General features: G+C 34.9%; 2 protein-coding genes across 2 annotated transcripts; both read left to right on the top strand.

The window, feature by feature from the left end:
* The first annotated feature begins 931 nt into the window (after window positions 1–931).
* Window positions 932–4,118, top strand: LOC132201839 (cilia- and flagella-associated protein 251-like). The gene is made up of 9 exons (XM_059628346.1): window positions 932–958; window positions 1,071–1,141; window positions 1,200–1,320; window positions 1,407–1,664; window positions 1,751–2,005; window positions 2,092–2,349; window positions 2,436–2,690; window positions 2,777–3,031; window positions 3,118–4,118. The coding sequence occupies exons 1-9, from the start codon at window positions 932–934 to the stop codon at window positions 3,370–3,372; spliced, it is 1,755 nt and encodes a 584-aa protein (XP_059484329.1). The 3' UTR covers window positions 3,373–4,118.
* Window positions 4,119–8,255: 4,137 nt separating this feature from the next.
* LOC132200057 (ABC transporter G family member 20-like) lies at window positions 8,256–13,616 on the top strand. The gene is made up of 14 exons (XM_059625240.1): window positions 8,256–8,416; window positions 10,427–10,570; window positions 10,628–10,787; window positions 10,862–11,016; window positions 11,067–11,174; window positions 11,231–11,324; window positions 11,383–11,595; window positions 11,658–11,776; window positions 12,038–12,254; window positions 12,317–12,494; window positions 12,546–12,661; window positions 12,726–12,796; window positions 12,849–13,114; window positions 13,193–13,616. Exons 2-14 carry the CDS (start codon window positions 10,431–10,433, stop codon window positions 13,492–13,494), a joined length of 2,139 nt encoding a protein of 712 aa, XP_059481223.1. The 5' UTR covers window positions 8,256–8,416; window positions 10,427–10,430; the 3' UTR covers window positions 13,495–13,616.
* The last annotated feature ends 75 nt before the right edge of the window (window positions 13,617–13,691 follow it).

The raw sequence follows: 13,691 nt of genomic DNA, 5'->3' as shown, positions 1-13,691 counted from the left end.
CGCAAATCGAAACAAACAATAAAAATAAATTTTTTGCTGCTTCCCCTCCTTATTTCCGCCCCCCACCAAAGTTCGTTGCTCCAACGACAACGACACTCTTCAACTACCTTGAACGAGATTTTTCAAAAGATCCTTCGTTTCACCCGGTTTCACCGATTCCGTTTCATTCGTTAATCACTGCAGCGATAACGTTTCTCGTTTATTCGTCGGTCAGTGGATAGTGGATTCGGGCTGTCCGCTGTCGTCTTATTCAAATAATAGGTTTTTTAACCGTCAGAGCTTTCTACAGATCGAATTCGCTGTCCTTCGCGAGAGCTGGGTGGAAAATAAGGGTGTTCGAAAGTTTAATCGAAGAACTAAAAACCTTTCTTTGCCTTCAACAAAATGCAGGACGATCAGTTTCACGAAGCAGTTGATGCTGACAAAATGTAAGAAAATATTCCTTATAACGCATTGCCATTTTCGGACCAAAATTTTTCAACCGCGAATTTTTTTAAGGATATTTATACATGGCACGAAACACGTTGGAGATCGAGTGAGATTCCTTTAGAAATAAATAGAAAACATAAATCTCGAGAATTTTTTTAATTCAGAATCGCTTGTCGCATCTTATGCGAATTTTCACTTAAACACCGTCTGAAAAAAATCGGCCCACATTAAGGGTTAAAACTAAATTTCAAAATAAATTGCTAATTGCTACACAATAACCCTGAAAATAAATTTTGAGGGTATATGGACGTTCAAAAATTAGCCATGCATACACATACCATAAAACTCTTATTGAGAAAATTGCTGTAGCTTATATCCTTATTGGAAAAAGAAAAGGGTTCCTTTTTTAACAATAAAAAAATTAACAATCAATCTCTTCTTTTTAGGTCCGTAGAATTTAAATGTCTCTGCCAAAAGCCACAGTTCATAGGCTATGTAGGACATGCCCATTTCCGAGCCACCAAAAATGGTAAAAAAGGCCATAAAAATGAACACAAATCCCTGCCAGGAATTAAATTCCCGCATCGTTGGTTCTTGGGCGTAGTTTGTCCATATTGCAAACAAACAGTTAAGGCCATCAGCATTCCCTCGCACATTCAAGTGTGCATGACAGACACCAGCCACTTGACGATGGACGTACCGTTGTGTTGATGTAATTAATCATAATCTAAAATAAAATAAATTTTTTAAACTTTTGCAATTTAATTTAGCGTAAACGTGTACGATGAAAAAACTGGGCTGGCCGTCACTGATTACGACGGAACCACATACACAAGGAATTTGGTAGAAGACACAGCGGAACAATCTTCTGACACCAGCGATGACGACAACGTGAGTGGTAGCACAATATCAATCATTTTATTTTACCCTTTTTTAATTGCACAAATTTTTATTTGTTTCTTATACACTGTTGTCAGGATGTCTTGAATGCTCAAGAGGAGCAGCACGAGGACGAGACCGTTTCTGGTACTGACGATGCTTTTGGTGGCGAAGGAAACCCTGAAGAGCAACCTCAAGAAAAGGAAGAAAAGCCACAAGAAGAACAGCGCAATGAGAGCTTGTTTGGTGGTGAGGAGCATTCTGAAGACCACGAGATTGAAATTCCATTGGCTCAGGATGCAGGTCTGGTGAACTGCAGTGATAAGAAGAACCAATTGCTTGTCGCCAGTGAAGACGTAAGTATTAGCACAATATCAATCATTTTGTTTTACCCTTTTTTAATTGCACAAATTTTTATTTGTTTCTTTTACACTGTTGTCAGGATGTCTTGAATGCTCAAGAGGAGCAGCACGAGACCAGCATTTCTGATACTGATGATGCTTTTGGTGGCGAAGGAAACCCTGAAGAGCAACCTCAAGAAGAGGAAGAAAAGCCACAAAAAGAACAGTGCGATGAGTGCTTGTTTGGTGGTGAGGAGCATTCTGAAGACCACGAGATTGAAATTCCATTGGCTCAGGATGCAGGTCTGGTGAACTGCAGAGATAAGAAGAACCAATTGCTTGTCGCCAGTGAAGACGTAAGTATTAGCACAATATCAATCATTTTATTTTACCCTTTTTTAATTGCACAAATTTTTATTTGTTTTTTATACACTGTTGTCAGGATGTCTTGAATGCTCAAGAGGAGCAGCACGAGGACGAGACCATTTCTGGTACTGACGATGCTTTTGGTGGCGAAGGAAACCCTGAAGAGCAACCTCAAGAAGAGGAAGAAAAGCCACAAAAAGAACAGCGCGATGAGTGCTTGTTTGGTGGTGAGGAGCATTCTGAAGACCAAGAGATTGAAATTCCATTGGCTCAGGATGCAGGTCTGGTGAACTGCAGTGATAAGAAGAACCAATTGCTTGTCGCCAGTGAAGACGTAAGTATTAGCACAATATCAATCATTTTATTTTAACCTTTTTTAATTGCACAAATTTTTATTTGTTTTTTATATACTGTTGTCAGGATGACTTGAATGCTCAAGAGGAGCAGCACGAGACCAGCATTTCTGATACTGATGATGCTTTTGGTGGCGAAGGAAACCCTGAAGAGCAACCTCAAGAAGAGGAAGAAAAGCTACAAAAAGAACAGCGCGATGAGTGCTTGTTTGGTGGTGAGGAGCACTCTGAAGACCAAGAGATTGAAATTCCATTGGCTCAGGATGCAGGTCTGGTGAACTGCAGTGATAAGAAGAACCAATTGCTTGTCGCCAGTGAAGACGTAAGTATTAGCACAATATCAATCATTTTATTTTACCCTTTTTTAATTGCACAAATTTTTATTTGTTTTTTATACACTGTTGTCAGGATGACTTGAATGCTCAAGAGGAGCAGCACGAGACCAGCATTTCTGATACTGATGATACTTTTGGTGGCGAAGGAAACCCTGAAGAGCAACCTCAAGAAGAGGAAGAAAAGCCACAAAAAGAACAGCGCGATGAGTGCTTGTTTGGTGGTGAGGAGCATTCTGAAGACCACGAGATTGAAATTCCATTTGCTCAGGATGCAGGTCTGGTGAACTGCAGAGAGAAGAAGAACCAATTGCTTGTCGCCAGTGAAGACGTAAGTATTAGCACAATATCAATCATTTTATTTTACCCTTTTTTAATTGCACAAATTTTTATTTGTTTTTTATACACTGTTGTCAGGATGTCTTGAATGCTCAAGAGGAGCAGCACGAGGACGAGACCATTTCTGGTACTGACGATGCTTTTGGTGGCGAAGGAAACCCTGAAGAGCAACCTAAAGAAGAAAAGCCACAAAAAGAACAGCGCGATGAGTGCTTGTTTGGTGGTGAGGAGCATTCTGAAGACCAAGAGATTGAAATTCCATTGGCTCAGGATGCACGTCTGGTGAACTGCAGTGATAAGAAGAACACGACTGTTTCAGTCAAGCACTCATAATAATTAATTGAATCGTATTGCCAGCTCGTCATTTTAATCTGTGATTTAAAATGTAAATTGTCACAATTTTAAAGCAAAGAATTTGCTGATACCTTTGAAAAAAATATTTCGCTTTTTTTAAAATCTACCACTTTCAGCGTCTAAGAAATTTCAGCCCTCGACTATTTCACAAATACGCTCATAATAATTAATTGCACCGTATTGCCAGCTCGTGATTTTAATCCGTGATTTAAAATGTAAATTATCACAATTTTAAAGCAAAGATTTTGCTGATACCTTTGAAAAAAATATTTCGCTTTTTTTTAAATCTACCACTTTCAGCGGCTAAGAAATATCAGCCCTCGACTGTTTCAGTCAAGCACTCATAATAATTAATTGCAACGTATTGCCAGCTCGTGATTTTAATCTGTGATTTAAAATGTAAATTTTCACAATTTTAAAGCAAAGATTTTGCTGATACCTTTGGAAAAAATATTTCGCTTTTTTTTAAATCTACCACTTTCAGCGGCTAAGAAATATCAGCCCTCGACTGTTTCAGTCAAGCACTCATAATAATTAATTGCAACGTATTGCCAGCTCGTGATTTTAATCTGTGATTTAAAATGTAAATTGTCAAAAATTTCAAGCAAAGATTTTACTGATACCTTTGAAAAAAATATTTCGCTTTTTTTTAAATCTACCACTTTCAGCGTCTAAGAAATATCAGCCCACGACTGTTTCAGTCAAACACTCATAATAATTAATTGCCACGTATTGCCAGCTTCTGATTTTTCTCTGGGATTTGAAATGTAAATTATCACAATTTTAAAGCAAAGATTTTGCTGATACCTTTGAAAAAAATACTACGCATTTTTTAAAATCTACCACTTTCAGCGTCTAAGAAATATAAGCCCGCGACTGTTTCAGTCAAACACTCAAAATAATTAATTGCAACGTATTGCCAGCTCCTGATTTTAAACTGTGAATTAAAATGTAAATTGTCAATATTTTAAATCAAAGATTTTGCTGATACCTTTGAAAAAAATATTTCGCTTTTTTTTAAATCTACCACTTTCAGCGTCTAAGAAATATCAGCCCTCGACTATTTCACTCATACGCTCATAATAATTAATTGCACCGTATTGCCAGCTCGTGATTTTAATCCGTTATTTAAAAAATAAATTGTCTCAATTTTAAAGCAAAGATTTTACTGATACCTTTGAAAAAAATATTTCGCTTTTTTTAAAATCTACCACTTTCAGCGTCTAAGAAATATCAGCCCACGACTGTTTCAGTCAAGCACTCATAATAATTAATTGCATCGTATTGCCAGCAATGCCAGCTCGTGATTTTAATCTGTGATTTAAAATGTAAATTGTCACAATTTTAAAGCAAAAATTTTGCTGATACCTTTGAAAAAAATATTTCGCTTTTTTTAAAATCTACCACTTTCAGCGTCTAAGAAATATCAGCCCTCGACTGTTTCAGTCAAGCACTCATAATAATTAATTGCAACGTATTGCCAGCTCGTGATTTTAATCTGTGATTTAAAATGTAAATTGTCACAATTTTAAAGCAAAGATTTTGCTGATACCTTTGAAAAAAATATTTCGCTTTTTTTAAAATCTACCACTTTCAGCGTCTAAGAAATTTCAGCCCTCGACTATTTCACTAATACGCTCATAATAATTAATTGCACCGTATTGCAAGCTCGTGATTTTAATCCGTGATTTAAAATGTAAATTGTCACAATTTTAAAGCAAAGATTTTGCTGATACCTTTGAAAAAATATTACGCATTTTTTAAAATCTACCACTTTCAGCGTCTAAGAAATATCAGCCCTCGACTATTTCACTCATACGCTCATAATAATTAATTGCACCGTATTGCCAGCTCGTGATTTTAATCTGTGATTTAAAATGTAAATTATCACAATTTTAAAGCAAAGATTTTGCTGATACCTTTGAAAAAAATATTTCGCTTTTTTTAAAATCTACCACTTTCAGCGTCTAAGAAATTTCAGCCCTCGACTATTTCACTAATACGCTCATAATAATTAATTGCACCGTATTGCCAGCTCGTGATTTTAATCCATGATTTAAAATGTAAATTGTCACAATTTTAAAGCAAAGATTTTGCTGATACCTTTGAAAAAAATATTACGCATTTTTTAAAATCTACCACTTTCAGCGTCTAAGAAATATCATCCCGCGACTGTTTCAGTCAAACACTCTTAATTATTAATTGCAACGTATTGCCAGCTCGTGATTTTAATCTGTGATTTAAAATGTAAATATTCACAATTTTCAAGCAAAGATTTTACTGATACCTTTGAAAAAAATATTTCGCTTATTTTAAAATCTACCACTTTCAGCGTCTAAGAAATATCAGCCAACGACTATTTCACTCATACGCTCATAATAATTAATTGTACCGTATTGCCAGCTCGTCATTTTAATCTGTGATTTAAAATGTAAATTATCACAATTTTAAAGCAAAGATTTTGCTGATAACTTTGAAAAAAATATTTCGCTTTTTTTTAAATCTACCACTTTCAGCGTCTAATAAATATCAGCCCTCGACTGTTTCAGTCAAGCACTCATAATAATTAATTGCATCGTATTGCCAGCTCGTGATTTTAATCTGTGATTTAAAATGTAAATTGTCACAATTTTAAAGCAAAGATTTTGCTGATACCTTTGGAAAAATTATTTCGCTTTTTTTTAAATCTACCACTTTCAGCGGCTAAGAAATATCAGCCCTCGACTGTTTCAGTCAAGCACTCATAATAATTAATTGCAACGTATTGCCAGCTCGTGATTTTAATCTGTGATTTAAAATGTAAATTGTCAAAAATTTCAAGCAAAGATTTTACTTATACCTTTGAAAAAATTATTTCGCTTTTTTTTAAATCTACCACTTTCAGCGTCTAAGAAATATCAGCCCACGACTATTTCACTAATACGCTCATAATAATTAATTGAATCGTATTGCCAGCTCGTCATTTTATTCTGTGATTTGAAATGTAAATTGTCACAATTTTAAAGCAAAGATTTTACTGATACCTTTGAAAAAAATATTTCGCATTTTTTAAAATCTACCACTTTCAGCGTCTAAGAAATATCAGCCCTCGACTATTTCACTCATACCATCATAATAATTAATTGCACCGTATTGCCAGCTCGTGATTCTAATCCGTGATTTAAAATGTAAATTGTCAGAATTTTAAAGCAAAGATTTTACTGATACCTTTGAAAAAAATATTTCGCTTTTTTTTAAATCTACCACTTTCAGCGTCTAAGATATATCAGCCCGCGACTGTTTCAGTCAAACACTCATAATTATTAATTGCAACGTATTGCCAGCTCGTGATTTCAATCTGTGATTTAAAATGTAAATATTCACAATTTTCAAGCAAAGATTTTACTGGTACCTTTGAAAAAAATATTTCGCTTTTTTTTAAATCTACCACTTTCAGCGTCTTAGAAATATCAGCCCTCGACTATTTCACTCATACGCTCATAATAATTAATTGCACCGTATTGCCAGCTCGTGATTTTAATCTGTGATTTAAAATGTAAATTATCACAATTTTAAAGCAAAGATTTTGCTGATAACTTTGAAAAAAATATTTCGCTTTTTTTTAAATCTACCACTTTCAGCGTCTAAGAAATATCAGCCCACGACTGTTTCAGTCAAGCACTCATATTAATTAATTGAATCGTATTGCCAGCTCGTCATTTTATTCTGTGATTTGAAATGTAAATTGTCACAATTTTAAAGCAAAGATTTTACTGATACCTTTGAAAAAAATATTTCGCATTTTTTAAAATCTACCACTTTCAGCGTCTAAGAAATATCAGCCCTCGACTATTTCACTCATACGCTCATAATAATTAATTGCACCGTATTGCCAGCTCGAGATTCTAATCCGTGATTTAAAATGTAAATTGTCAGAATTTTAAAGCAAAGATTTTACTGATACCTTTGAAAAAAATATTTCGCTTTTTTTTAAATCTACCACTTTCAGCGTCTAAGAAATATCAGCCCGCGACTGTTTCAGTCAAACACTCATAATAATTAATTGCACCGTATTGCCAGCTCGTGATTTTTATCTGTGATTTAAAATGTAAATTATCACAATTTTAAAGCAAAGATTTTACTGATACCTTTGAAAAATATATTTCGCATTTTTTAAAATCTACCACTTTCAGCGTCTAAGAAATATCAGCCCGCGACTGTTTCAGTCAAACGCTCATAATAATTAATTGCACGGTATTGCCAGCTTCTGATTTTTCTCTGGGATTTGAAATGTAAATTATCACAATTTTAATGCTAAGATTTTACTGATACCTTTGAGAAAAATATTTCGCAATTTTTAAATTCTACCACTTTCAGCGTCTAAGAAATATCAGCCTGCGACTGTTTCAGTCATTTGCTCATTATAATCAGTAGCACCAGATCGCCAGCTTGGGATTTTTATCTGGGATTTCTTCAATCATTATTCTTATTACAATGACGGGTTTTTATAAAAATCAAAAATTATCCAAAAAAATAAAAATTAAACACACACGTGCTATTAAAAAATTGAACGGTGGGATGAGTTGGGATAAAAACATGATAGAAATTTATCTTAAAATCTGTGCTACTATGAAAAAACTGGCTGATTTAACATCAAAGAAACAAAAATTTTAGTAATTTTTCGTAACATTTAATCTCCCTTTACGCTTTGTACTCTTTCTTTAAAATTGCGCAAAGATCGGGTGATGACCGAGGGTTTAGGAAAGGCTATAGACCTTAAATCTTGCTACACAAGCCTAACCTTGGCCCTCAAGAGACTTCACATCTCGGCCGAAGGTGGGGACCTACGGTAGGTGCTTAGGAAAGGAAACGCATGAAAGGTGAGAGAGAGTTTGTTTGGCTGCTGCGCGTGGAGCGAGCGGCATTTCTCCGCGAGAGCTCTCCGCCCGATGATGCCTTCTTTCTACCTGCAGCACCTGGTGCCAACCTGACTTTTGGATATACACGCGAAAAGTCAGGTCGATTAGACCTACTCAGCCGCAAGGTATGTCGATTTCAGGTTTTGCTCAGACGACGTCGAAATGTGTGAGAATCAGAGAAAGAGAAAAATTGATCTCATTTTTTTATTGAAAAAATAATATCCATTCTTACTTATTTTTTTAATTGTCCCTGAAATAAATTATTTTAAGCATAAAAGATTACATAATGCAGATATTAAAAAAATAAATTTAATATACCTCCGCATTAGGAATTTATTTTAATTTGTTTATGTGTAAAATAATTTATTGAATTTTTTTTTACCTAATTCCAAGGGAAATGAGTAAAAAAAAATTGTTTATTACAATTTATTATAAAAAAAATTATCAACATTATTTTCTTTTAAAAAGTGTCGCTATAGCTGCGGTTTGGAAATTTTTCACAGTAGAGATGAGATCATTGATATCCCACATAATGTTTTTTGACAGTAATTACGATTCCATTCTAGGAATTTGCACTTTCTTCTTTTCATCGCTCACTGGAAGTTTTTATATTTTCTAATGTGAATCGCAGCTGTCATTTTTTGCTCCTTTTTTGTGCACTTTGTATTAAAAAGGTGCTCTCGCGACTGTGTACAATGTACGTCTGCATGTACTTACGTGTAATGTAGACTCATTCGGTCGTGGCCCACATTTCACTTTCCGATGCTCTTCTAGCCATCTTCCGCTGCAAATTAAACAAAGTAAATAAAAAACTATTTAATTTAATCAAATTTTAACTAACTGAAAATATTATACAGTACGTGTATTATTTTTAATATTATTGTATTATTAAGCATATATTCATTTTTTTTCAGTCACATTATGATAATTTTTATTATTAGTTTTTTTTATTCTTCTTTTATATTTTATTTTGTTTGATAATATTTTGTATTATTCACATCTACAAAGTTGATGTATTACCAATTTCTTAACTTAGGTCTTAGGTTGTCTTTTATGGATCATGTGGGTCAGTTACAATAATAATAATTATAAGTTATTTATTATAAAAGATTGGAAAAGTATTTTAGAAAAATATTAGCAAATAGACGCGAATGTAGCACTACAGTGATAGATAGATGCATCATGCATCGACTCACTCGCGTGTAAAAGACTTGCGAGCGGAGCGCTCGCGTCCTCAATTTCTCTAATAAACAAAAAGGCCCAGTGAAAATCCACTTATCAAACCGGTCAGCTCTGCTCCATCCAGCAACCTTCCATGATTTTTCTATATCATTTTCACCTTCATTTATTCACAGTTTTTTTTCGCCGTATGAATTTTTTTAAGTGATTCAACTTTGATTTAATAATAAAAAATAAAAATTAAAATTGTCAGCTTGAGAAATTAAAAATTCAATGCCCAATCAATTTAAATAATTGTAGCGTTTAAAAGAAGTGCTGGAATAATTTTGGATTCAAGGGAGGCTTCGCTGGCAATAATTGCAGAGGAACAAGGTCGGCCCCGGCATTTTGATCGCGTTGCATTGTTCGCAAATTGATAACCTGCAACAAAATGTCATGCAATAACGATTCCGGAGAGCAACTCACCGACGAGTCAAAGTGAAAGTTTTGGCCGCGCCAAGGAGTTTTGTTTTATATTCGGACGCGCACTGCATATCTTGAGCACACTTTTATTTTTATTAATCTAATAAAAAAATCTACTATTGATCTCTTCTTTATGAATAATAAAGAGCTTCTTATCGCAAGAAAATAATTTACTTGATAGTCAAGTAATTCAAAAAAATATTTGCAAAAAATTACAAAATGTAAACCTGCTACGCTACTCCAGTCACGCATTCTTTGTTTTGGCACACAATGAAATCTCTTGCGGTTGTATAAGATGTTTAATTTTACCAAAATAAGGAACTTGCGTAAAAATTCCTTCTATGCGCTCCGCTGAATATTTCCGCAACAAAAAAAAATGCTATTTCACATCTTAAAAAAATACGTGGTCCTTAAAATGCTGAAATATAATAATTTATTTTCATTTTTAATTATATTTTTAGATTTTTTTTTTAATCCCCCTTATTTTCTTTCAGTAAAATGACAACAGAAATCATGGAGGCGGCACCTGTGAGGGAACTGGCTGTTAGCGTCAGAGACGCATTCAAATTTTACGGGTCCAAGAAAAAGCCTGTCGTAGTTTTAAACCACCTGAACATGACTGTCCCGCGAGGATGCATGTAATTTTTATTTCAAAATTTTAAAAGAAAAAATATAAATTGAATTTTTAAATTTAGATACGGCTTGCTTGGTGCAAGTGGATGCGGAAAAACAACACTGCTCACCTGCATCGTGGGCAGACGGAAGTTGATGTCAGGCCAAATATTGGTACTCGGGGGCCGGCCAGGAACGCCAGGTAGCGGCGTGCCAGGACCGAAAGTTGGCTACATGCCACAGGTAGAAATTTTAATTTGTCGTAATCCCCTATTTATTCAAATAAAAAAACCACTTTCTTTTTCAATAACAATAAGGAAACTGCCCTGCTAAACGAATTCACTATAAGAAACACGATGAATTATTTTGGCAAAATTTACGGAATGACCAATGATGAAGTCGAAGACAGAATGCACCTGTTGTGCTGCATTTTGGAGTTGCCGCCCAAAGACACTCAAATTTTACATCTCAGGTAAAAAATTATTTTCGGCCTTAAAAAAATTCTGAAATATTTATTTCCAGTGGAGGTCAGAAAAGGAGAGTTTCTTTGGCAGCAGCTTTGCTCCATGACCCAGAGTTGCTAATTTTGGACGAGCCAACTGTTGGAGTTGATCCAGTTTTGCGCCATAGGTCAGTTTTATTTATTTTCTGAGTAATGGTCTGTGAATTTTAGGTTCTTTTTTCAGTATATGGGAATATTTGGTGGAAATAACACAAAAAGAAAACAAGGCTGTGATTATCACGACGCACTATATAGAGGAAGCGCGTCAAGCCAATAGAGTAAAGCATTTAAAATTTATGTGCAAAAATAAATATTTAAATCAATTTGAACTTTAAGATAGGTCTTATGAGGGAAGGCACATTGTTGGCGGAAGATGCGCCTGAAAACCTAATCCGGAAGCACAATTGCGAAACCCTGGAGGACGTTTTCCTGATGCTGAGCCGACGGCAGGAAGAACTGAAGGCGCTTGGAATCGAGCAGCATAAACCTGCCATCACGCAATCTCAGGATGCCAAACACAACGTTCATCTGCCTGTTGTTGAGATTCAGGTATAATTATTAAGACATTTAGCTGAATGAAATCTGAAGATGATTAATAACAAAATTTATAGGAACATATTCAGGAAGAAATGTTAAAAAGTAAAAAAATGAGGAAACTGAAACCAACGATTTTAGGAGCCCTCCAGTCACAGCTGATGATGACTGCCCTTAGATATTATAGAAATCCAGGGTAAGTCTTGTTTCATTTAAATTGTATTTTATAAAAACTCTAAATATCAATTTTCAATTAAAGTTTTGTTTTAAATAACAAATTCTGAACTTCATAGTTTATTCAAATTTTGAAGCTATTTTTTTAACACAATTTATGTATAGAGAAACTAAGTTTAAATTTTATTTTATTTCAATCCATGCAGATTATTTAATTTTAAAATGCATTGAAAAAGATTTTTTTTTTTAATTTTCTGAATTCTATAAAAATTGTATTTTTTAGATCTTTGTACTTCTTGATTATGTTCCCAATTCTACAATTACTCATCTTCGTCTACGCCGTCGGTCACGAGCCTCGCAGTTTACACTTGGCCGTTGTCAACGAGGAACTCAGCCTTGACAATGTGACCAAGTGTTTTGAGCTGGCAGAGCCTGGGTGCGACCCTCCCAATTTGAGTTGCCGCTTTTTGAATGAAATCAATCCAGAGCATATCATCCCAGTAAGATACTTCTTAAAATAATGTCCACCGCCGTTAATTATTGCTTTTTCTATTTTTTTTAGAAATTCTACGATACGTGGAATGACTCGTTGGAGGCCGTCAGGACAGGAAAAGTGTGGGGCGCCATGCACATTGGATCAAATTTCACCGAGGCGCTCAAGGAAAGGCGCGAGGTCTGGCAAGAGGTCAGCGACGAGTTAATTGAAGACAGCGAAATTGCCGTTTCATTAGATATGTCTGGTAAAAATGAAAATTAAAATTTTGAAAAATGTTTAATTTATTTAAAATTAGAACTGCCAGTGGCGCAATTTTTGAGTAAGGAGCTATTGGCGAGTTACAAACGCTTCTCCAAGCAGTATTTGAAGGACTGCAATATTTCAGTCAGACATGGAGAAACACCAATACAGGTATTTTGTATTTTGCGTAACAATAATCTTTAGTACCCTCATCAATTTTTGTATAACCTTATAGTTTCAAGAGCCAATTTTTGGCAGCAGCAGTCCAAACTTTACAGACTTCATGGCTTCTGGCTCAATTTTAACGTGAGATTATTTTATAAATTATTGAATATTTAATTAATGAAGTTAAAATTAGAATTGTCTACTTCATGAGCTTGGGCATCACCTGCGTAATTATGGTCACCGAAACGATGGAGGGCATTTGGGACCGGGCGTTGGTTGCTGGGGTGACTGAGCGCGAGGTGCTCATGTCCCACATTGTGACACAAACGATTCTGATGATCATCCAAGTCGTCATCGTCCTAACCCTGAGCTTGGCCATTCTCAAACTGGAAAATGAGGGTTCAATCCTTTTAATCACCATAATCTGCCTCATCATCGGCTGGTTCGGAGTGTTCATGGGTAATTAAAATTTAAAAAAAATATATATTTTAATAACGATTTCACACTGTAAATTATTTAATCTTTAAATTTTCTCAGGTGTTTTGATATCCATCTTCTGCAGCAACATAAACTCAGCCTCTTACTTCTCCCTGGGCAGTTTTGTCCCGGTTGTTTTTCTTTCGGGAATCGCGTGGCCCCTGGAGGGTATGCTTCCGGCTCTGCGGACGTATTCCGAGTTTTTGCCCATTACCAGAGCCACGACCACCTTGAGAGCCATCATGTCCAGAGGCTGGGGAATCGAGTACCCGGATGTTTACAATGGTTTCGCCTACTCCGCCATTTGGACAGTGATAGTCTCAATAATTTGCTTTATAGGAGTCAAATATAAGAAGTGTTAATTAAAAAATGGTCAGGGAAACTAATTTAAAAATTTTAATCTTGAAGTTCTGTTCAACTGCATTTTCAATCGAATGAGTAATTAACTGTAAAGTAATATAAAATATAAATTAATTAAACAAATATTTTTAATAAAAAATGTCTCTATGATTTCTTTTAATCCTTGATCAAATTAAGCATAAATAAATTTTAAGAGTTG

The sequence above is a fragment of the Neocloeon triangulifer genome, unplaced genomic scaffold (assembly GCF_031216515.1).
Source record: "Neocloeon triangulifer isolate White Clay Creek 2 clone unplaced genomic scaffold, ASM3121651v1 ptg000014l, whole genome shotgun sequence".
In the NCBI taxonomy this organism is placed as follows: Eukaryota; Metazoa; Arthropoda; class Insecta; order Ephemeroptera; family Baetidae; genus Neocloeon; species Neocloeon triangulifer.
This window is presented reverse-complemented; position numbering and strand designations above follow the sequence as displayed.